Below are 21,373 nucleotides of genomic sequence, written 5' to 3'. Positions count from 1 at the left end.
AAAGCTAAAAGACGCGCGCGCGAACTTTGAACATTCTTGCTCACAGTGATATTCGTACAAGCAACTCGTGAAAAGATATGATGATTTTTTTTTCGTCTTCTTAGAAAATGCCGAACGAATGAGCTTCACGTCGCGTCGCTTCTCGATAAACCTTCTTGTCGATAAACATAGCGAGAAATCACAGACCGCTTGAGAGCGCAATAGCTCTTCGATATGCACAATCTAACGTATCTTTACCTGACACAGGATCCGGACACAGCAGCGGGCACGTCAGCGGTGGGACGAGAAAATCGCGGCTGGAGCGAATGGATCGCGACCGGGGCGATCGCGGCGAGCACGATTACGGCGCCGAGGAAGAATACGGCGTCGATTACGGCAGTGCCTCGAGGCGTCGTCAGCAGCAGGACTCGCGTGCTCTTAATGCTATTTAGGAGCTGGGGCCCCGGGGTCTGTCGCTACAGCGCTGTCCCCACCTGCGCACCACTGCCCTATAGTGAGCTCACCTCCCGGTAACGCTACCGAATGTAGGAAGTGCGCAACGCTACCTCGCGATAAGATCGCTGCGCTCTGTTAGTGGGGCTGTTTCCTGCCGCGCTACTCGCCAAAAAGAAACGAGAGGAGAGAGAGAGAGAGAGAGGGAGAGAGGGAGAGAGAGAGAGAGAGAGAGAAAGAGAGAAGCCGAAAACTCAGCTCGGCTGACACGCCATCTCCGCGCGCTCCTGACCGAGCGAGCCTAACACATACCGCATCACATCGATTCTATCCGAACGCACCTGGATGACCTTGAGAAAGAAAGAAAAAGAGAAAAAACCATTGACAACTCATTTCCGTGTACTCATCCAACCAGAAAACCTCATTGTCCATGCGCTGCCAGTCGCCAGTAGCGTGCACGCTAATCTCGCATGATAATAACGTTCCGCGCTTGCACTTTATTCGCGCCGTTTGCGACGGCAATTGTAATTGTGATCGCGACGCGACGCTTCATCGTCGATTTTCAGTTGCGAGAAAAATTGTTGCGGACATCAGTCGAGTCCGAGTGTTTGCCGACAAACACGCTCTCGCGAGCGTGGGTCCTTATCTTCCGAAAGCTCCTGCATCCGCGACACCGCTACAATATTTGCCGCTATTTACTAACTAAAGTTCGTTTACATAGCCAGCTATTACGATGACGTGCACCGTCGACTCTGTTGCGTGTCTGACTACGCTTCGTTGACACTTTGACTGTCATGCTGAGTAGTCTGAGCGCGAGGCCCAGCAGGTCCCCTTAGGGTGCCCTTAGGGATCCCCCTAAGGAGTCCTTAGCGCGAACTACGTGCAGATTTCAACTGCTGCAGCCGAGAATATTCACGATAGTCTTGGACTCTTGGATCGGGCTGAATACTTGGGTGAATCATTTCCAATTGGATGAATAAAATTGTCAGTCTTGAAAATGGAAACTCTTGCTAAATACGAGCAGCATGGCACTCAGCGCGTCAACAGCGAGTCAAGCAAAGTTGGATGATAAATAGAAAAACTGCACATGCCTCTGTTCTTCGTCTTCTGATATCTTAGCTGATTCATTAGATGATTCATCGACAGCGCGTGCGCGTGCGCGACGACAGAGCCGCTTATCGCCGAACTACGTGCGAGGACACGAGAAAGCAAACAATTTCCCGCGCGTCTCCGGACGAGTCTCCGTCTCAGTGCACCAGCAACGATTGTAACTCGCATACGTCACCCGTTCCCGCGGAAACTCATATTCTCACGTCTGTGCTTGCCGCGTCTCGCTTCGTCAACGAACCCTGATCAATGTCACACATTGTACTCTGGCAATATTATTATTACGATATTGGCCGCAGTTGCGGAGTTAGGCTACTCGTTGATTACGCGCCACTGAACAGCCCACCCGCGCACAAATATCACGGATATTTGCCCGATCACGTAGTCTGCACTCGACAACTCTAGCTGTACCATGTCGAACATGTCATCATACCATTTATCATAACGACTGCCGTAGCAGCGTTGATCGCGCACTACGGCGCCGACACCGCGACCGTTAACCATGACGAGACGATGTCTGTACTGCGTCCTCGCGAGACATCTCTTTTACGACCGCTTTGGGCCGTGGAGAAGGAGCGAGGTCGTGGAGTAATCCCCGAAAAAAGATACACACCGGGCTCTACATCCTGCGCTCCTCGTTGAGCGCGCTGCTGCTCAAGGTCACTCGCACACTCAACCGAGGACAAGCCTGCACATCTCTCGCGCGAGCTATCTATTGTACTGCTTGTTCTCGAAACTTCTCACGGTTCTCTGCTATCTCTGCTACGAGGAAAATCCATAAACGCGAGAAACCCTCTTCGAACGGTCCCAAGGCGCGCGCTCGGCGAGAGATGATCCTTGATGATTAACGGCGCTTGGTCCCACGCTGAGATCCTAATCGTCCGTCTAGAACACTCACGACTAGTAGACGGGCGACTCGAATCTCATGGTGGAGTTGAACGCAATTGATCGTCGATTGTTGTTAACCGGGAATCTTCACGTATACATTTCGACATACATCCGTGTCCTTGATGGATCCTACTTCTAGATACGTATTACTTGCCAAATCCTAAAATCACATTGCGATGAGGATGGACCTCTTCCACGCATTCACGAAACATTCACGCGCGAGTTTCCAAGTATCGAAAGAAATCATCGCAGACGACACTTAAATTAAGGATTCGGAGTATAGTGTAGGGAGGGGGGATCGTTCGGTCGAGCGATCTCCCCGACCGGAGTTTTGGTCGAGTCGAAACGATATGTATCTTCCAGTGTCCTTGTCATCGCAGTACACGCAGGACAAACCCCATTTGCGGAACCAGCTCGACGACACTAGTAGACGCGCGAGACAATCGCGTGGAACGAAGAGACCAAGATAGAAAGTGCACTCGAAAGAAAGTGAAAAGAGAGCCCTGGGGCCTTATATAATCCCTGCACCGACTCCTCCCGGGCCCCAAAGCCAACAAATCTTTGCGCGAAAGAGCGATCGGCGATCGACGCGGCACCGGATCTCCTCTCGCGGCCGAGGGAAACTGGAATCTGCGGCGAACGATTGGTTTCCACTCTAGAATCTAATTGTAAGAAAACGATAATGTTGATCGATCGCGCTTGAGGAGAAGCTACGGCCGTCTAGCGAAGCGATCTATGATCGACTGAACAGCTGACTCCGCTCGCAATTGAGACGGAAAGAGAACCGGATTTCTTCGGAGCTTATCGCGAAGGTCCCACTTTCGATCGTCGATCGTGGCAGCGCGAATACGTCGCCGCTGTAATTTTACGATCACCACTGAGGAGCGATCCACGACCGCAATGCGGCTCCGCAATCTCTTGAATTTGATCGTAGAACTTGAAACGCCCGCCGTCACGGCGAACTTAGCTGAAGCGACTTAACACGATCAATGTAATGACGCTCACCATCGATCACGTAATTAAATCAGGCAAACTAACGTAGAGACGAGGCGTTTTTTGGAGGAATCTTTTTTCATTTACGAGACGACACACGCTGACGACAGCTCGAGATATCGGCAAAATGTTGGTGCGCTGAATCCGCTGAAACCGCTGAAAGTTTCCGATCGGGCGTGTCGACAATCTGTCGCGACGCCAAGATGTGTTTATATATTTTACTAGAGTTACGCGCGCGCGAAAGAGAGAGAGAGAGAGAGAGAGAGCGTGTGTGTGTACGTGTGCGTATGCGCATGTATGCGTTTATGTAAATATGCATACGCACACGCACGTCGCACCGAGGGAAACACTTTGTGTATATAGTATACATATATACATATAAATTGTACACAAACGCAAGTGACTGTTTCACTGTATCACTCGGCGAATTTTAATCGAGATAAGAGAGAGGTTCAAAGAAACTGACTATCCGACGGAAATGTGAATGAAAATCACTTCCTTCGCCTGTACATGATAATGCGATAATCGCGCTGCGAGTCGAATTTTCCGAATTGTCGCTGCGAAAATTGCAGATTGCCACGTTTCTCGCGACGTAAATCTCGCGATTTAATTTGCTCCGTTCATCGCTGCGAGCGAAAGGCTCAACTCGCTCCTCGGGCATTTGCGCAAAACTGCGATGGCGTCTGGAATTTCGGTTGATGCTCAGCACCGCGAACGAAAGACTCGCGTTTTTATTCACATTTCCCACCGACGGCATCATGTAAATACTGTTGTAAGAAGCCTTCAGACGAGTACCGTTTTCAAGTACTCACCTGTGCAGCGTCGACGCATGCGCTGCATGCAACGTGGATCGGCATTCAGCTACTTGTAATCAGATACTTGTAATTAGATCTTCGATTTGTTTTTATGCTAAAAGCATCACGGACGGTACGAAAGGCATTTACAGTCACGCGAGACCTTCAGTACGTGACACGCTCATCGCGAACATCTCTCGATTCCAACCTATGTCGAGCCATCCGACCGGCTATGATAAAAAATGGAGAGGAAGAAAGAGGTTGATCGTATCGGTTCGTTTAGCAGGCGCGCACATACACACACACACACACACACACACATACATGCAAAATAACACGATTACACACGAGACATTTCCCGCCTAGGATGATACGATTATTCCATTAGCATTGCTGGGGACAACATAAACGTAATATTTGACGAAAATAAAACTTACCGAGTTCTTAGGGCGTTCTCGCGGCCAAGTAGTTCGAAATAGATCACGATCATCGGCATGTGGATCACCATTTAGATTAAATTAATCGGAAACTTTTCCTATGTGGCGGCTGCGAACGCCGCGTTTTTCGATTGGCGATGCCCGTTATTATTGTCTGCACATCGCCGTTAAGCGTTAGCGTGAACTAGACGCGGGTAATCTCGACATTGTTTCCTTTTATACGTTCTCGGATAATATTCCGCCGTTGTTCCTTCGAGAATCGAGTAACAATGAGAGAGCTGTTCGTTCGGAGAAGGGGGAGATTTTTTGAAAGTACATGACCTCTTGACCGTCGGGTCTTAGTGAGTTATTCTTGCGTAGACTTGTTTGATTCTAGACGCAGCAGTTTACCGAGCATGAATATAGATTTTGCACATTTTCTGCGATCGATTCTCGATGCGTTCGTGAAGATCGTCAAGTATCGGATTGTGGTTTGAGCTCATGGTAGGCCACTCGTTTGTTTGATTGTTCGTTATTTAAACATTAGATAAATATATATAGTTGGTGATGAGCAAGAGAGAGAGAGAGAGAGAGAGAGAGAGAGAGAGAGAGAGTGTGTGTGTGTGTATGTGTGTGCGTGAGCGTGTGCGTAACGTTTGAAAAGATGATTTTTATGGTTAAATAGTGCTATATAATTCATCCTTAATTGGTACCTGCTTGCGTTGCGTAATCCTTTTTTATGATCGTGTAAATTTAGAAGAGAAGATCATAATGCGCCGGCAGAATTTGGACTCTTGTTTGATCTTGTTAAATTCAATTACGTTTGACTTTCATTTAACTGTTTAGAACGATTGAAAATTATTTGACATAATATATCTACTCAAGTTATGTCTCATCTTAGTTAACTAGCTAGTTTACTTCCGGTTTTTCACGTTCAAGGATAACAGTTTGCGGTCGACAAATTTACACGAGACGTTGCGTTCTGCAAAATAATAGCGTCACTATGGACGATAATTGGTACCGATTAAGGACGCATTTCTACGAGAAAGCGTGTCGCGAAGCACGATTGATTTGCGGACGTTACGTTCATGCTAGGTTTGTCGGTCTCTTTTATAATACTTGAATCTTACGATTAGATAGACACGTATTTATACGAATATATTTGCCTCTGAAGCATCTCGAAGCTTCGCATAAATTTCGTGCCGACGCAAAGCACTGCGTCAATATCGCTTGTCAATGTCGAGGATGTAAATTTTGTCTTAGGCAGAAATTTTGTAAAAAAGAAAAAAAAAGGAAAGAGAGAGATATATATATATATATAGGTATAAATATTTAACGTCGCGTTTGAATGAGGAGGAGAACGGCGGATGTTCCATTCTTCGGCAAACGGTCACGTAAGAAATCATCGCTGAGTTCGACCGACGCGAAATTCCGATTTCCGTAACGAGCGACACGGCGCACATCTCGGGACGATTAATCACGGGATCCCCTCGCAGCCCAGACTTGTACATATTAGGTAAAAAAAAAAAAAAAAAAAAATACGTTTCGTCATACGATCGCTGTGGGTCTACTTGACGAGAGATACACACGCTGCGTTCGCTTCTGTGCGACGTTTTTTGTATCGACTCGCATCGAATGAGACAAATGACCGTTGCTTCGTTTCTTTTACACTGAGAAAACGCGCACTTGTATACTTTTCGCGAGCTTTTCCCATGTGTGTGTTTTCTGTCTCTTTACTTTGCGGAAACCGAATCAGGCTAAATCTTTCTGTGCGCTGCGGCTTGAAGAAATCGCCAAGTCACCGCACGAGTCACAGTCTCAATCAAATTAAATATTTAGTAAAATTATTGTCAATGTAATTTTCTAGTAATATTATTATTATTAATCAGCTAGATAAAACCGTCACTCGGCTGACGGAATTTTCTGAGGGAACTCACGCGTCACCCACAAGCATGGCTGACGTGGCGTTCGATGCTTAAGAAGATAATTTCAGATAGCGTGACATCGATTCGCGTCACGACGGAAATTCGGCGTATGCAATTTTCCGCATGTGGACATCGTTCGTTGCGAGATCGAATGTATCGCTCGGTTGATTGCTTGATCGATTCTGCTTGTTTGCGGGCCCAAGTCAGGGTCTGAGCGAAGGTCTGCGCAAAGACACGCGGCGTAGTCCTAGTCGAGCAAGACGTATCCTGTAGGCACTTTGATTGTCGAGATGGAAATTTTTATAATATTTTGTAACTTCTCGGAATAAGCAGCCATGGAAGTTCGCACACATCCATGAGTACATTGAACTACTCATACACACATACGCATATATGCAGTTACGGTGAGAAATATACATGTATACATGTGCGGAAACGTTCCTTTAGTACCTGCGCGCTGGAGATATCGGACTTGAGTTTTAAGACACGGCGGGCGATCCATCCGTTACTTTCGACATCGTCGAGTAGTGTCTGATCTGCGTAGCGTTCAAGTAGCGCCGAGAACTCAGTATGTAGCTCGATGGAAGCGATTCTAAAAAAAAGAAAAAAAAAGAAGAAAAAGAAGCAAAAGCGAATAACCCACATCCTCCGATTGCAAATGCTTAGCCCGACGCTCGTAGTTTCTGCGTGTAGCTTACACGAACGACTGAACACCTCGCTGAAACGAAAGACCGCGTCGTCGAATTTTGAAACGGACTGAATTCTCTCGAGGAGCTTTTGGTGACGAGCATTTGTCATCGTTCATCAAATCCTCCACGGCGTGTGTCTCTCAAGATCGAGAGAAACTTCGGGTCTCTTCTCTCTGGCGAGATCAACACCGGATCGTTTTGGGTAAACGCTAAATTGCTACTTTGTGACATTCAAGAGGCGCGCGACGCGCGCTAATTAGCGATATTTCCTTTGAAATTCGACGACTCCAAATCCGATCGGAGCACGGACTTTATACCGCGTACATTTACGTATAGAGGGCTCCGTCGTCTAGGCGTTATGCTAGATAAGAATGCTTTGACTAGTCGAGGATGATCATGAGCGAGGCGAAACACTGAAAGTCCAATTGGGAACATACGAATTTTCTGAAGACTAAAACGACTCTGCGAGTGAATCGATGTGAATTAGAGAGAGAGAGAGAGAGAGAGAGAGAGAGAGAGAGAGAGAGAGCGAGAAGAAGGCTGGAGAGAGCGCGAGGCTGAAGCCTCGGCGTATCGCACTTGTACGAACTGTGCGCGTGTAGGGCGCGAACTGACCTGATAATTGCGTGGGATTTGGTTCGTTGGCTCGCACTGTGTGCATGTAATGGTAATTATTCGCTTAGTTAGTTAATTCCGTACCGTCGGACCGTTGGACGGGCGCTCCATCGACGGGCGCTCGCTCGCTCGCGATGCTTCACGGACCCGGATAATTTCTTTGCTGGGGCTGGAAGAGAGTTTACTGTTTCATTGAGACGCTGTTTGATTGTATCGACGATTGATTAACGATCGATGGAGGTTTACGTACGACTGAGTATTTCGTCGCGCACCGTGCGCACGTGAATGTTTGTCAGGAGGAGGATTTGCAGAAGGATCTTCGCGTCTTTAGCTTCGAGCTCGGGCCCGTTGGGAATCTCGAAGCTACACTCGCGGGTCCAACTCGACGGAAATTGTTTCTTCGACGCGTGCGCCGGTGCAAAATCTTAGAAAATTTATAATGGCGGAATCGTCGGCGACGATCGCTTCGATCGCCGTCTTCGAGGCGACAGACGGTCGTTTCTGTCGGCACGAAGACCAGCCGATCGATCGCTAATTGTGTATGATTAATCGCTTAGTGCGTATACTTGTATAATAATTCTAGCCTCGGACGCAATTCACACGCGACGGCGATAGAGTAAGATTCCATTATAGGCTCGCAGCTTTTTCAGTATTTCTTAAGGTAGGATATGTATTTCGATCGCGACGCGGCAAATTTTCGTGGATTTCCGTTCGTCGATTTGCAGCACGCGATGCTGAGAAACGCGCTGAGAGAGTCGTCGACGACGATTTCCCTCGTTCGTCCCATCGACGTATTCACTGAATGAAATCCCATATGGTTGGAAGGTCCAAACGGGGATTGAGCGTGGGCCGTGAAAGCGCCTCCGCGACGATCCGAGACGTCGCCGAGAGGCGCACTCGGCCGGTGCGAATCCCCTCGGTGTGCTTAAAATATCGCGAAACGCCTGTCCTTGTATCGAGCCTTAAGGCTTTCGCAATAATTCGCAATTGCTCTGGCCGCGGTATGTGGTTTCGAAAGTATATCTGTATAACGAAGAAGAGAAAAGAGCGGCGGTTATAAGATTGTGCGCGCGACGGCGGCGTCATGCATCGGCCCGAATCGACTTCGCTCCGAATGCGTCCTTCGCTCTTGCAACCTTATCATTACCCAGCGAGATGAGACGAGTTTAGCGTCAGAAATTTCGCCAGCGAATTTCATTCAGCCACCTCGGCCGCCAAGAACATATTCCGATCCCGCGACACGATTCACACACACATTGTGTCAAGCCGCAACCCTCCTTGAGCGTTCAAAGGTACACGCAGCTTCTTGATGCAGGTGTCCAGATTGTACAAAAGATATCCATAGCCGATACCGCCGCGAGATTCGCACTTTCCACACGCGCGCATCGCGCGATAAGCGATCGTCGATTCGGACCGATCAGCATTAGTGCGAGGACCAGACGCAATCTCGTCGTGTGCGTAGGAATCGTGTCGTCGAACGAATGATAGACTTCGTGTACGCGCGCGAGCGTCCTCGATCATTTCCTTTCGTGGCTGGTTCGTCGGATCAAAGATTTTCTCTGTATATTGTCTATATTCCTGTGTCGCGAACGCGCGCGATCGGTGTCGCCCACTGATAAGCACGCAGAAAATAATTTAGCACGTGACAAGGCGCGCCACGTGATCTGTCCGCGACCCATTCGTTTCCCTCGAGAAGAGAACTTATTATTATTTCACTGTTGATGCACCATTAACGGAAGATGCAACAAAGAGCGAGAGAGAGAGAGAGAGAGAGAGAAAGAGAGAGAGAGAGAGAATGAACGAGAAAAAGCATATTTGTGAGCTATTGAGGTTGATTGTGTCAGTCCCACTGCTACTATTCGATTATCTAATTGTTATGATCACGTAAAACAAAGCGAGGTGGATTGAGGGGGAAAAGAAAAGAGTGCGAGAGAGAGAGAGAGAGAGAGAGAGAGAGAGAGAGAGAGAGTATACGTGTGTGCGTGAGCGAGCGAACGAGCGAGTGAAAGAGGCCGATTATAGAGGAACACAGTTTGCGTATAATGCGTGCAGTTGTTCGAAGACGGAATTGAGACGTCTAATTAATGAGATGTTGTAAATTGTTCTATAGCAAACGAAAAGTGCTACGGCCGTTGCAGCGCGGCCCTCCAAAGCCGGCGAGCAACAAGCCAGCGAGGACCTCTCGCTCCCCGCTTCTTAGATCGAGTCGGGCTCGGTGGCTTTCGCGGGGCGCGATGCACTGATCGTTTCGATGTTGATATGTCAATGCTGTGATGTTATCCTTTTGAAACTTAAACAAAAAAAAGAAGTATATTCCCAGTCCCCCCCGACACACGTCCCACCACCCGCCTCTCCCCCGGAAAAAATCCTGCGACAGGAACCTCCCCCCTCTCGAGAAACCAAATATTTCTATTACTGTAATTCCGCATAGCCCTTAAAATAGCTAAACTTTAATCGTATTTAATGTAAAGATTATGATTGTTACATCTCAGTGATTCTCTCCTTCGCCAGTGATGTCTCGGAGAGATAAGAGCGGGAAGTAAGAGAGAGAGGAGAGTGCGAGGGGGATCTCGATTACTTTGTCGCGGCGGACGACGGTCGATCGGTCGATCGGCCGGTCGTGTCGATTCTCTCCCGCATGTCACTGGTGCCCGAATTCCTACATTTATCGCATTTGTAAATAAAATTTTTATCACATCACATGAGACACCGGCGTTGTGTTGTTCCTCGCGGCAGACTGTCCCCGCGATCGACCAGAAAGAAAAGATTCACCACGCAACACACAATCACACAGCGCGAAGGGATTCCATCGCGGAAATCAAGGTGGAGCAATTATCGATACTTCACGCGCGGGCAAAATAAACAAACACGAGAGGCGCGATATGTTCAGGACACGTAAATCATTATTCGATATTTTTCCTCTTATAAAATATGAACGGAGATAATACAAAAATGGTATTTACACTCTACGTAGGTACATTAACTCGAGACAGAAGTGCGACATGAAGCCACGTCCCATCGACGCGCGTCGCCATTGACGAGACACGCATGCGGACATGTTCGCAGGTAAATGCACATTCGGCTGCCGAAATAATCGACGCGCGTGATCACTCGACGTATACTTTTACATACGTATCGTACCGACTCTTTGGCAAAGGAAAGCAATGTAAAAAACACTCGCTGGCGAGAAGACACGGCTGAACTTCGTTCATTTCCATCGTGCGGAGATGACGAAGTCAAATGACGCCATTACCGCGTAGTAACTCTCAAAGTCTTTCGCGCAATCTCGAATATCGCGTTGTCACTCGCACGATCGATCAGCTTAACGCGACGCGACAAAACTGCTTGTTCCCACGACGGCGAAAGAAGTTGAACCGCAGTCGGCAAACGTGAGGCTAGGAAGTTTAACGTTTTGCAAATCGTTTTTTTCCATAATCACACATGCGATTAGAAGGAACGATATGTATATACATACACTGTCGACAGCGATTATTCCCCGGGAGCGAGAGCTCCGATCAACGTCCGACAACGGCGAGTGTTGCCCAGACACTTGCTTCACCCTTGTTGATTGATATTTACACGGTGCGGGAGATGTCCGGGATGACCCCCTGTCGGGTCGGATTGCACGAAATTTCGGGCAGAAGGGGGAGCGTTAGCAATAACTTAAATCGCTTCCGAACTTTACGAGCTTAACTAGACGCTTTACCTTTTACATAAATAAATAACAATACATCCTTTCCCCACATTGTGCACACACTTTAGATAAGTCGCTCCGCTCGAGCGAGTCTTACTTTTGAATTATGCGCTTATATTTTCGCCGTTGAAGTTACCTAGGACTTGACAGTTTATATATAGTAGAAGACGCACAAGACGATTTATTTTTTCGACGAAGTCGATCTACCGCGCGACCGACGTTCCGTCGGATATACATCAGACGAGAAGACAAAAGGCGAGTTTATAAAAAATTATAGAAATTTTAAATCAGGCTTCATACAAGCGCCGCGTAATCGAAAATGCGGCGTATACTTCATATATGTATATATATGTGTGTGTGTGTGTGTGTGTGTGTGTATATATATATATATATATATAATATATATATATATTACGTACGTCTACCTTTGGTACAATTTCCCTCATTACTAACTAATATCGTAAATTCTCTTTGTTCGGTGTTATCGGCACTGCATTGCGGCCGAGACGCAGGAGGCAAGTGAGCGTTTCAATACATTCAGCGGATCGTGCCTCGACTCATCGAGTTGCCTTTAAAATACCACACTATTGCGACGGATACGACGAGATTTTACGCGTTTCACGCGTTCGTTGAATTGTTAATCAAATATCTCGACATATTCGATCGAGCATTGTTCCTCTTCGACGTGAGAATCGGGGAAATCTTAACAAGCGCGTTTCGTCGAGTTTCCTCGATCGCGAACGAGGCGAGGATTACATGAAACCGGCATCAAACCGACCGACTTTTCTGTCATCCGTCTGGAGGATCCGCGGTGCGAATCGCAAAACACGCGTTGCATCGCCGACGAGTCTCTGGTAACTCTGACCGTCTTGCGCGAGGTGAACCTCCGCGATCGATTTCGTTCCCACCTTCGGCCGAGAGAGGCTGTCCCTATATAAAGAGATAATTCTCGTAGTCGGCGTAGGAGGAGACAGTCACGTGCTTCGACGAGAGCGGCGTCGACGGGACGCTCTGCGGCAGTTGCTGCACCCGCGGCACTTGCACCTGCGGGTGTTCGCCCGCGTGGGGCAGGACGATTCGCGGCGCCTGATTGATGGAGCCTAGCGACAGGTGATGCTGATCTCGATGGATGATGATGTTGTTGTTGTTGTTGTTGTTGTTGTTGCTGCTGCTACTGTTATTGTTATTATTGTTGTTCTTGCTTATAGCGGTGACGCTGACTTTGCCGGCGAGGTGATGCAGACTCAGGTGATTGTTATTGTCGAGCCTCGGGTTGTAGCCGGCGAGACCATCGTGGAGATCCAGTCTCGACATCGCCATGGTGATGCTCGAATCCGACGCCCACATGCTCTGAAACGACGCCAGGTTGTGTAACGGATTTGACTTTCTATCAAGCCCTTATGAATAATTCCGATGGCAGCGTAATTATACGGAATGGACTCGATGATTACGTTCTCTTTGTTTGGATGCGCTTCGCGCATCCTCTCTCTCTCTCTCTCTCTCTCTCTCTCTCTCTCTCGCCGAAAGATCAATGGCGGAAGAAACGTCGCGGATGAGTCACTCACAGTGGGACAGACGCTTCTTTATAAACCAAATGTCACAATTTATGCAAATTACGAATTTGTTCGCACGTGTGCTTCGATAAATCTCGAATTTCATTTATTAAATTGTAAGGTTGAGAGACGTTTCTCTGTAAATGCATGAAGTTCGTAACAGAGAAATAGGCTCGCGATTGAAACGGATTTGTTAATTACAAGTACAGCGAGTACGCGCAATACCTTCCGCCTGTGTGGATTGTAATCTGGATTGCGTCTGATACGAAGGTGCCGGTCTACACTGGTCCACCGTTGCGTAACCTTGAGCGGCGAGTCATCGGGGTGCAATTTCCTTTGGTACTCTTCGCCTTCGCAGACCTCGTAGAGAGAGAACTGCTCCACCGGCTCCTTGGAGCTGTAGCAGCTCAGCAGCATCTGGATCAACTCGTCTACGGTGGTCTGCTCCGAGACCAGAAGGCTCTTGTACTTGGACTGCGGACCATAAGAAATTGCGTTTGCTCTCAATTACTGCGGTAAAGGGTGAAGACTCTCGGAAGAAGAATTTTATTATCGCGGAAGAAGAATTTTATTATGCGCTTGGTGTAATCGTCAATCTTGGCCGGCGCAATCAGTATGAAATACGCGAGGATGGGGGAGATAAATTTTTTAGCTTCATCATCATTTGCGCGGTGTGTGTTTCATTAAGAAAAAAAAAAAAAGAAAAAAAAAGAAAGAAAAAAGAAAAGTTACATCGTGCAAAGTCATTTACGATTTAATATAATTTAATATAAATACGAGAATTGTGCGCGCATGTTCACATGCATATATCTTATATATATTGTTTATTTTTACGTCTTTTTACCCTAATTTCTATATTCTTATATTTTACATTCATATTACATGTATGTTTAGTCGGTTTGTATTACACAAGTATAATACTTTGTATTTGCATGTAATTTAATCTTCTTTCTTAACGTATCAAGAGCGTCGGCGTTACAGCACAGTCCACGGCTGTGAGTTTACACAAGAGCGAAAATTTACTTACCCCGGACATAAGTGCGCTGTCGTATATTTTGACGAGTCCGCCGCGGCGCGTCTGCAACGAGAACCTGCGAACGAGAGGAGACATATGTAAGCACACAAGTTTATGCGCCGAGGGATTCTGCGACGCGCTGGCAGGAGAGCCGGTGAGTTCAAAGCACAGCAACGAGCCTTATTCCAGTGTAAAAGAGTAAAAGTTGCCGGGAGACTAACGTTCTCATCCTGTGCGCGCGTGTAGCCGCGCCGGAAGTTTCGACCTACCGAGGAAACATCGCGCGCGCGCGTTACAATTCCTTCGCGGACGAACCGTCTCCTCGACCATCAACGTCGCGCGATTCTTTTCATAAAACGGTGCGTATTGCAGGCTCTACTACGATCGCGGCATTCCGCTCGGTTCCTTCGCGAGCCGTGAGGTAAAAATCGCGGGGACCCACGCGACCGCTCTTGTGGCCGAGGATTATATCGGTGAGCGACGTTCGCCATTGTTGGCTCGTGCTCGGCGATCCGCGGGACGTGCTTACGGTCGCGAGCCCTGAAATTACGTCACGAAGCCGACCGAAACCGGCAGGAAGGGAGACGGCCGGTCATCAAGTACAAAGGCAGCAAACGTACTTGGAATCGCCGCGAGGGTGGCAGGATTGCAGGACGGCCGGCCGTGCGTCCTCGTCGAGCGGCAGGATAGTGCGCACATTGGCCCTTCTCACGGTCACCTCCATCGTTAGGTAAAACAATCGAGGGTCGCGGTGCCTCATGCGGTATTTGTTCAGAAGATTTTGCACCACTTCGCGACAGGTCGTCTCGTAGGTGATGGACAAGGTCTTGTACTCGATGTCCGGCCGCAAGCAGTTGGCGTAGACCTTGATGGTGGTCTGCAATGAAAATTCAAAGTCTTCTGTGATCTTCTTGTCATTTCTCATCCTCATTATAATTCATTTAAAATATCGTGCATCCCCTTTTCGCCCAAAACGAGCACATTAATAACGCAACGCTGATTGCTTGTCTGAACGTAAGGCATTTCTTTATTTTCAATACTGTGATATAGAGAAGTCGTCTGAAGGTTGCACGACGTTACAGAGGAGCAGGAGATGATCCTGCTCGGGTTAAGTTAGGCTCGGTAGCGACAGGAAGGAAGACGGGGCGGTAAAAAAGCCCAACGAGATGCGAGTCTTGACAATTAGTCCATAATTAACTCGGAGACAGTTGGCCACGCGCGCGGCATAAAACGCTATCAACCCTTCAGATGCAGATCCGGTTATGGAGGGATGCGGGCACCGAAAATAAACCAGACGCCAGATCACCCCGTTCGCAGATGCCGCTGCACGCATACGCCAACAATCACAATGATACATCCGCTTTCTGCTGGCACCGTCTTCGGGGTATGATAGAGAAGTGAAAAATTTAAATAATAGATTCGTGCAAATGAAATTTATCAGCGACTGTGGCTGAAAGAATAAAAGGACATTTTGTTTTGCTAATAAATTTACGTTTCCTTGAGAAACCCAGAGAAGCTGTTGCACTCGTGCGATAATTTCACGATAACGCTCTTATGAAAAAAATCACACATATGTTCGCACTTGTACGTTACACTGGAATCATTCTGCAGTTCACACCGGCTCCCTCGGCCACAAAATATGTCAGTGTTTAGGCACCAGAGCTACAAATCAGTCGAGTGTCAGTTCCGATACCGCGGACATGTGTTTGCGACGTGTTTACACACAAAGAATCTTCGAATCTTGACTTTTCGTCGGCGAGGTTTTACGAGCCGATCGCGCGCTTTTATCGCCCTGTCGAAAGCCCTTCAACACGCAGCGCGTCTTTCGCGATCATACACTCACACACACACACACACGCACACACGCCATCCGGACGTGCCTGTACATTCGCCCGGGAGAGATATTGCCAAAGCGCGCGAGAAACCGGAACCTGGATTACGAAATTCAGCTGGCTCCGTCCGGATCCGGTTAAGCCTCCGCTGTGTGAAATAAACACGTTTCGACGCGACAGTCGTGGGATTATGCTTTCAATGCGCTTATTGCAACGTCGACAATAGCGTTCATCGCGCGCTGACATTAAATTGAACACGAGTCGAGGTTACATTTCGCCTTATTGTGCAACACCGCGGTGGGTCTTGGAGAATGAAAAGATTCACCCAAACGTAGACTTCAATTATTATTTCTTTTCTCCACACGCTTCTGCGTCGCCAGACGAAGTTTACGCGCGAGAGAATTATGGGTCTCGGAATTTCGTCAAACCGCCGCGCGAAATTCCCGCTAGAGTTTTACGGCCACTCGGAATCGAGGAAGGAGCTTGGAACCGCGCGTATCAAGTGGCACTTTAGCGGAGCCGAGAAAGTACGCAGTATCAGCGTAAATATACAACGAGAGCCGGCGGCTGCGAGAGAAGATTGTCATCCCGCGCGGCGGTTTGCCTTCGCGGAAATCCCGCGTGCGCAAACACGCGGTGAAATTTCTGATTCAGCGGCTCGAATTCCAACGCGCTTACGTTAATACCGTTTACGCGGAACGCATGTGCACCGATCTTCGAGCGGATTTCTTTCTCAAGTGTGTCGCGAAGCCGGACCGAGGTGCAAAGAACGTTATGAATCACCGACCGACCGCACTCGCTCGCGGTGAGGCGATTTTTTTCGCTTATCGCTTAACTGCATGGCATTTAAAACCGCCGACGACGGAAGAAAGGCGCTCTTATCCGGAACTGCGAGAGAAATTATTTATTACAGATCGGAGATCTCGCGGGAGATCGACGCTCGACGCTCGAGAGATATCCGCGATCTTTCGATTATTTCAACGTCATAATGTTGGGCAAACCACCCCGCTAAAAATCACGCCGAGGACCACCCCGTGAAAGCGGTCGATCGAGCGCGCCCTCACCCCAACAGCGGCGGCTAATGAAAGGGAAAATAATGCGGGGCCGAGAGGCATGCGGGTGTCAAAGCAGCGCCCGCGTCTCGTCAAGATACGAAAAGAAGGGACGACAGCCCGTTACGAAGCTCCAATATCTCGCAGCCGGTTGCGCGGAGCGGACAGAAATATGTCTCGGGGTATTTCGGTGCGGCCGTCCTCCTCGAGTTGGCGCGCGCGCGGGGGGGGGGTATCTCGTTCGGCTCGTGCGAGCGCGATTGACACTGCCGTTAAAAGCGCCGCCTTAATGACTTTATCGTCGTAAGTATGATGAAGCGAGCGTTGAACACCAACACCGGCGGAGCAACTGGAGCAGCCAGTAGTCGGTAATCCCACATTTCTCGGGCTGTTTTATTATGCCCCGCTCGCCGCTCGTAGCGAGCGACTTCTTCTGCGAAGGGTATTTATATCCCCGATAATTATCGCCGCACAATTCACCTGACACCGGCGTGATATCACCGTCGCTATTCATAAAGACGCGCACGAAGGGGTTTCTAATCGCGCGCGGATTGCCTCTCGCGCCCTTGATCTTGCGTTACAGCCAGCAACACAATAATACGCTCGCCGAGTCCTTTGCCGAGTCGAGCGATGAGCCGCCTGTTGCTGCGTTGCTCTACGCTGAAATAAGCAACGATGAGAAGTAACGAAAAGAGGAGTTTCAACGATTTTCACCAACGACTCAAACATCTCCTCGTGTGCATTTTAACACCGTGGGGCACAATGCGCAAGGTGTACCGTATCGCGATAACCGTCGTGGCCATATAAATATACTTCTCGGAAGAAATTGCTAACTACACTACAGGTGAGAAGCTCACACGCGAGAGAGTTGAGGTAGAACAAAATAGCTCGTCAAGGGTAAGGCTGTTGATTCGCGACTTACGGCAATCCAATATCGATGTCATTTTCAAAGACCGTACGGTCGACGCGTGTAGAGAACATGAGAGGTGCAATTGGAGGAAGATGAAGCGTTCTTTTCTGATGACATTTTTCGAAGATCCGGCGGTCAGATTATTTATGATTATTGATTATGACTGACCGTTTGGCAAAGATAATAATTACACATCGCGGACGGAAAAAGTCGCCCGGCCACTTCGCTCTTTGAGCGAACCTCTTTGTTGCACAAGTCCCGGCGGAATCCCCACGAGGAAAATGGCTGCGCTTCTGCGTCGCACCCAATAAAGTCGTTCGGTAAGTTCGAGGCTCTAATGGGGAAACCACGAGGCGAGGAGGGAATTCGAAGAAGCGCAGGAAGTTCCGAAATCTTGCCGTTAATACAGCATATCGAGCACACGGCGTGACAAAAAGCGGGCCGCAAAAAGGAGGAAACTGTGGGCGCCATATGTCACGGGATGCTCCCGTAATGAGGGGGTCCAATTTAGCTGGAATCCATAAAAATCCCGAATGCCTCCGGCTCTTCGCGAGGCGGGAATGCGCGCGCGCGCGCGCACGGTTTCCTAACTGCACCTTCTCAACTAGTAAATTAGCCATCGCTCTTTTTTATTTATGCGTCCCACCGTCGCGCGCCTGCTCGTTCCGTCCGGCCGACCATATTGCCGTTCTAAATATAGCGCTCTTTATCACGTGCTTATCCTTATCGGCGACTCGGTTCGCAATGGTCGCTCGGAAACGTCACCGAGCATACGTCTGCCAGTTTCAGAGCAAGGTAAACGACACCTTTCAACGGAAACGCTCTTTTAAACGAGTTAGCCATTTTTGCGATTGGTAAACAGTTCCATTCCTGCGCAGTGAGTTCACGCGCAGTTGAGACACTTATACTTTTGAGAATGTTGTGAGAGAAAAAGGGAGTAAACCTGAACGTTTCTTGATGAGTGCACAACGAAGCTACTTGATGAGAACAAATAAGGCACCGATAAGAGAGCCGCTAAGTCGAAAGTAAATATCGGCGGAGCCGATTCACATCACATATCTTATCGAGCAAGTACAAGTTCGAGGCAAGTAGATGTGTGTTGTTTGAGACACGCGCGAAAAAGTGGCGCTCGAGTCGATTCGTTCGATCTTATTGTCCGGCATGGCGCCGTCTATTTTTACTTGGCTCTCTCTCTCTCTCTCTCTGCCTGATAAGATGGCCATCGTCGACATGACATTCCGACCAAGTGTGACAATGGAATTAAACGACGAGATAGAACCTCCGCTCGAAGATAGCGGATTCGTCGTTGAGCGAAACAGTGTCGAGGAATTGATCGATGAGTTACAGAGGGTGGACGTCGCGCCAACTGAATCGCCAACGATAATCCCCGCCGACGATGGCCCAGAGTAATCTGAGGTCGCGCTCAATTGCTCGAGTTACGATAGCGTCGAGGAAAAAGCAAATTACGCGGCTGCTCGCCTTCGCGCGGAACAATGCAGAAATCCATGCGACCCTCTGGCAATCCCACCTTAATTATTAAGCCTCGCTGAAATTCGCACAGGCCACCTCGTTCCATTTCCGGGCTCCTAATGAGACAACTTGCACGCTACCGCAGGAATTTTGGAATTACTGTTATATCGTGACTATTCATGAGCGCGACTTCACATACTTCGAGAGTACATTTCAAGAGCGTGCAAACGGCTTTATAAACTGTACTCTTGAGGGAACTTCCTTCGCCGAAATCTCATGCTGTTCCGCGCAACTGCACGGAGCACAGGAACGGTGGGTCAACAGACGCTCATTAGGGCGCAACGAAAAATTTGTCAATAGTTTGTTAGTTCGGACGAGTATGAAAATATCACGAGCACCCTGTAGACTCGGCGTATTCAAGATGGGATGATGCCCGTTCATTTCCATGCGACCCCACGTAACCTGTGAACAGCGATTTCAATGGCTACTACCTTGTATTGGTGTATCCCAGGCACGACCCCCCTGCATAATAAATTTCTTATCCCGCCACTCTATAGAATCCTGCGTCTCTTCTTTCATGCGTGGCACGTGCTTTTCGGCCCTCAGCTGCCATTTTTCCTCGCGGAGCCTTCGGGTACTCGTCGTCACTACGACGAGCACGTGTCCCTCTCATTTCCTCCTCCGCGCGGTTTCCGACCGGAGGACTCTGAGTTTAAGACAAAAGCTCACTCCTCTGAACGAAAAGAAAGAGGAAGAGAGAGGCAGGAGAGAGAAGGAGTTTTTCCTGTGCCTCCTTTAAAGGGTCCCTCAATGCCGCGGGTATGACTACTCGCAGGAGCTGATCCAGTAAGCATCACGTTGCCGTTTCAGAGCGTGAAGCCATCGCTTGAAATCACCGAGACGTTTCATTATTTTATTGTGACATTGTTATCCCGCAAAGTCGCATGGAGATGAACTGAACATCATGAATCATCCCGTCTTGAAGATGCCGAATCTACGAGGTGTGCTCGTGATGTTTTCATATTCATCACGGCCTTCTAGAATGTTTTATAATTATATCTTGTTATTCTGAATGACACGAACGATTTAACGGAACTTGACGTAAGAGCGCGCAATAAAGAGGACGTTGCTGGTATCCAACTATGATATTCTTCCTTGTTTTCTTCTTATCGCAATGTACTTAGTCGGCGTTATCGTTGACATCAATTTAATTTTTCGAGGTAATAAGTATGTTTGTAGGGCTTAAAAAATTACATCTAATAATTCGTGTCGGCGCATAGTTGGAATGTCCACCCATCGGAGACTTATCAGCTTATCAGCCAACCAAGCGGATATTCCGCTGCACCTGCGGCACGTGACAACAAAGACTTCGCTGATCGTGTGTAATTCGACCGGCGAATCACGCGGTATCGTCGATGGCCACCCTGAACGCTGTCAGCAGATAATATAGAATTTCAAGTGTCATCACAGCAGCGTTAATTAATTCGCCGATCACACCAGCCGTCACATCATCGTGACAGAAGGCGGCTGATATTATTCGCATGTAACGCCGGAGGGGTTATCAACGACGCTTTTCCGGGAGTCGACGTCCCCTCCTCCATTGTGAGCGAACTACGAGCGAAATTACTGCCTCGTGGATAATTGTCGCCGCGTATTCAATTAAGCGACCGACTGCACTCAAGCCCCGCGCGATCTCTGTGTAATTTCTCGCAATTACAGCGTCCCGACAACCTGCTCGTCACATTCGTTAATGTCTCGCGCGGAGCCGTTAGATCCAGGACCTCGTCGGATCGAGCCGCGCACAATCGCCACTCTCTCCGTTTCCTCCGTAATAAACCGTCCCACGTAAATCGTCCTTTCAGGATCACCCGCTGATCCGGCGATCCGATCTATCGCATACCGCGAGTCCGCTGAGAAAGCTCTCTCGCGGCGCGGATGTATCTCCCGCGGGTTCTTACTTTCGCTCCCACTTTCCCGCCGCGAGACAA

The 21,373-nt window shown here is 48.5% G+C and overlaps 2 protein-coding genes across 19 annotated transcripts in view; one reads left to right on the top strand and one right to left on the bottom strand.

The window, feature by feature from the left end:
* The window catches only part of Ca-beta (Calcium channel protein beta subunit), a 96,829-nt gene extending 90,660 nt beyond the window's left edge, over positions 1-6,169 (top strand). For all 17 annotated transcript variants that reach the window (XM_025305687.1, XM_025305688.1, XM_025305686.1 and 14 more), the window contains one exon: positions 247-6,169. In XM_025305687.1, coding sequence (XP_025161472.1) covers positions 247-431 — 185 coding nt within the window. In that variant the 3' untranslated portion in view covers positions 432-6,169. The remainder of the gene's footprint in view (positions 1-246) is intronic.
* Positions 6,170-11,539: 5,370 nt separating this feature from the next.
* rau (RA domain-containing protein rau) overlaps positions 11,540-21,373 on the bottom strand; it is a 34,383-nt gene continuing 24,549 nt past the window's right edge. The window contains exons 3-6 of one of the 2 annotated variants that reach the window (XM_011148811.3): positions 14,742-14,998; positions 14,134-14,197; positions 13,332-13,580; positions 11,540-12,903 (exon numbers count right to left, since the gene is read on the bottom strand). In XM_011148811.3, coding sequence (XP_011147113.2) covers positions 12,484-12,903; positions 13,332-13,580; positions 14,134-14,197; positions 14,742-14,998 — 990 coding nt within the window. In that variant the 3' untranslated portion in view covers positions 11,540-12,483. The remainder of the gene's footprint in view (positions 12,904-13,331; positions 13,581-14,133; positions 14,198-14,741; positions 14,999-21,373) is intronic. The other variant, XM_025305699.1, reaches the window with a different exon arrangement.

The sequence above is a fragment of the Harpegnathos saltator genome, unplaced genomic scaffold, assembly GCF_003227715.2.
Source record: "Harpegnathos saltator strain DR-91 unplaced genomic scaffold, Hsal_v8.6 scaffold708, whole genome shotgun sequence".
NCBI lineage: Eukaryota > Metazoa > Arthropoda > Insecta > Hymenoptera > Formicidae > Harpegnathos > Harpegnathos saltator.
This window is presented reverse-complemented; position numbering and strand designations above follow the sequence as displayed.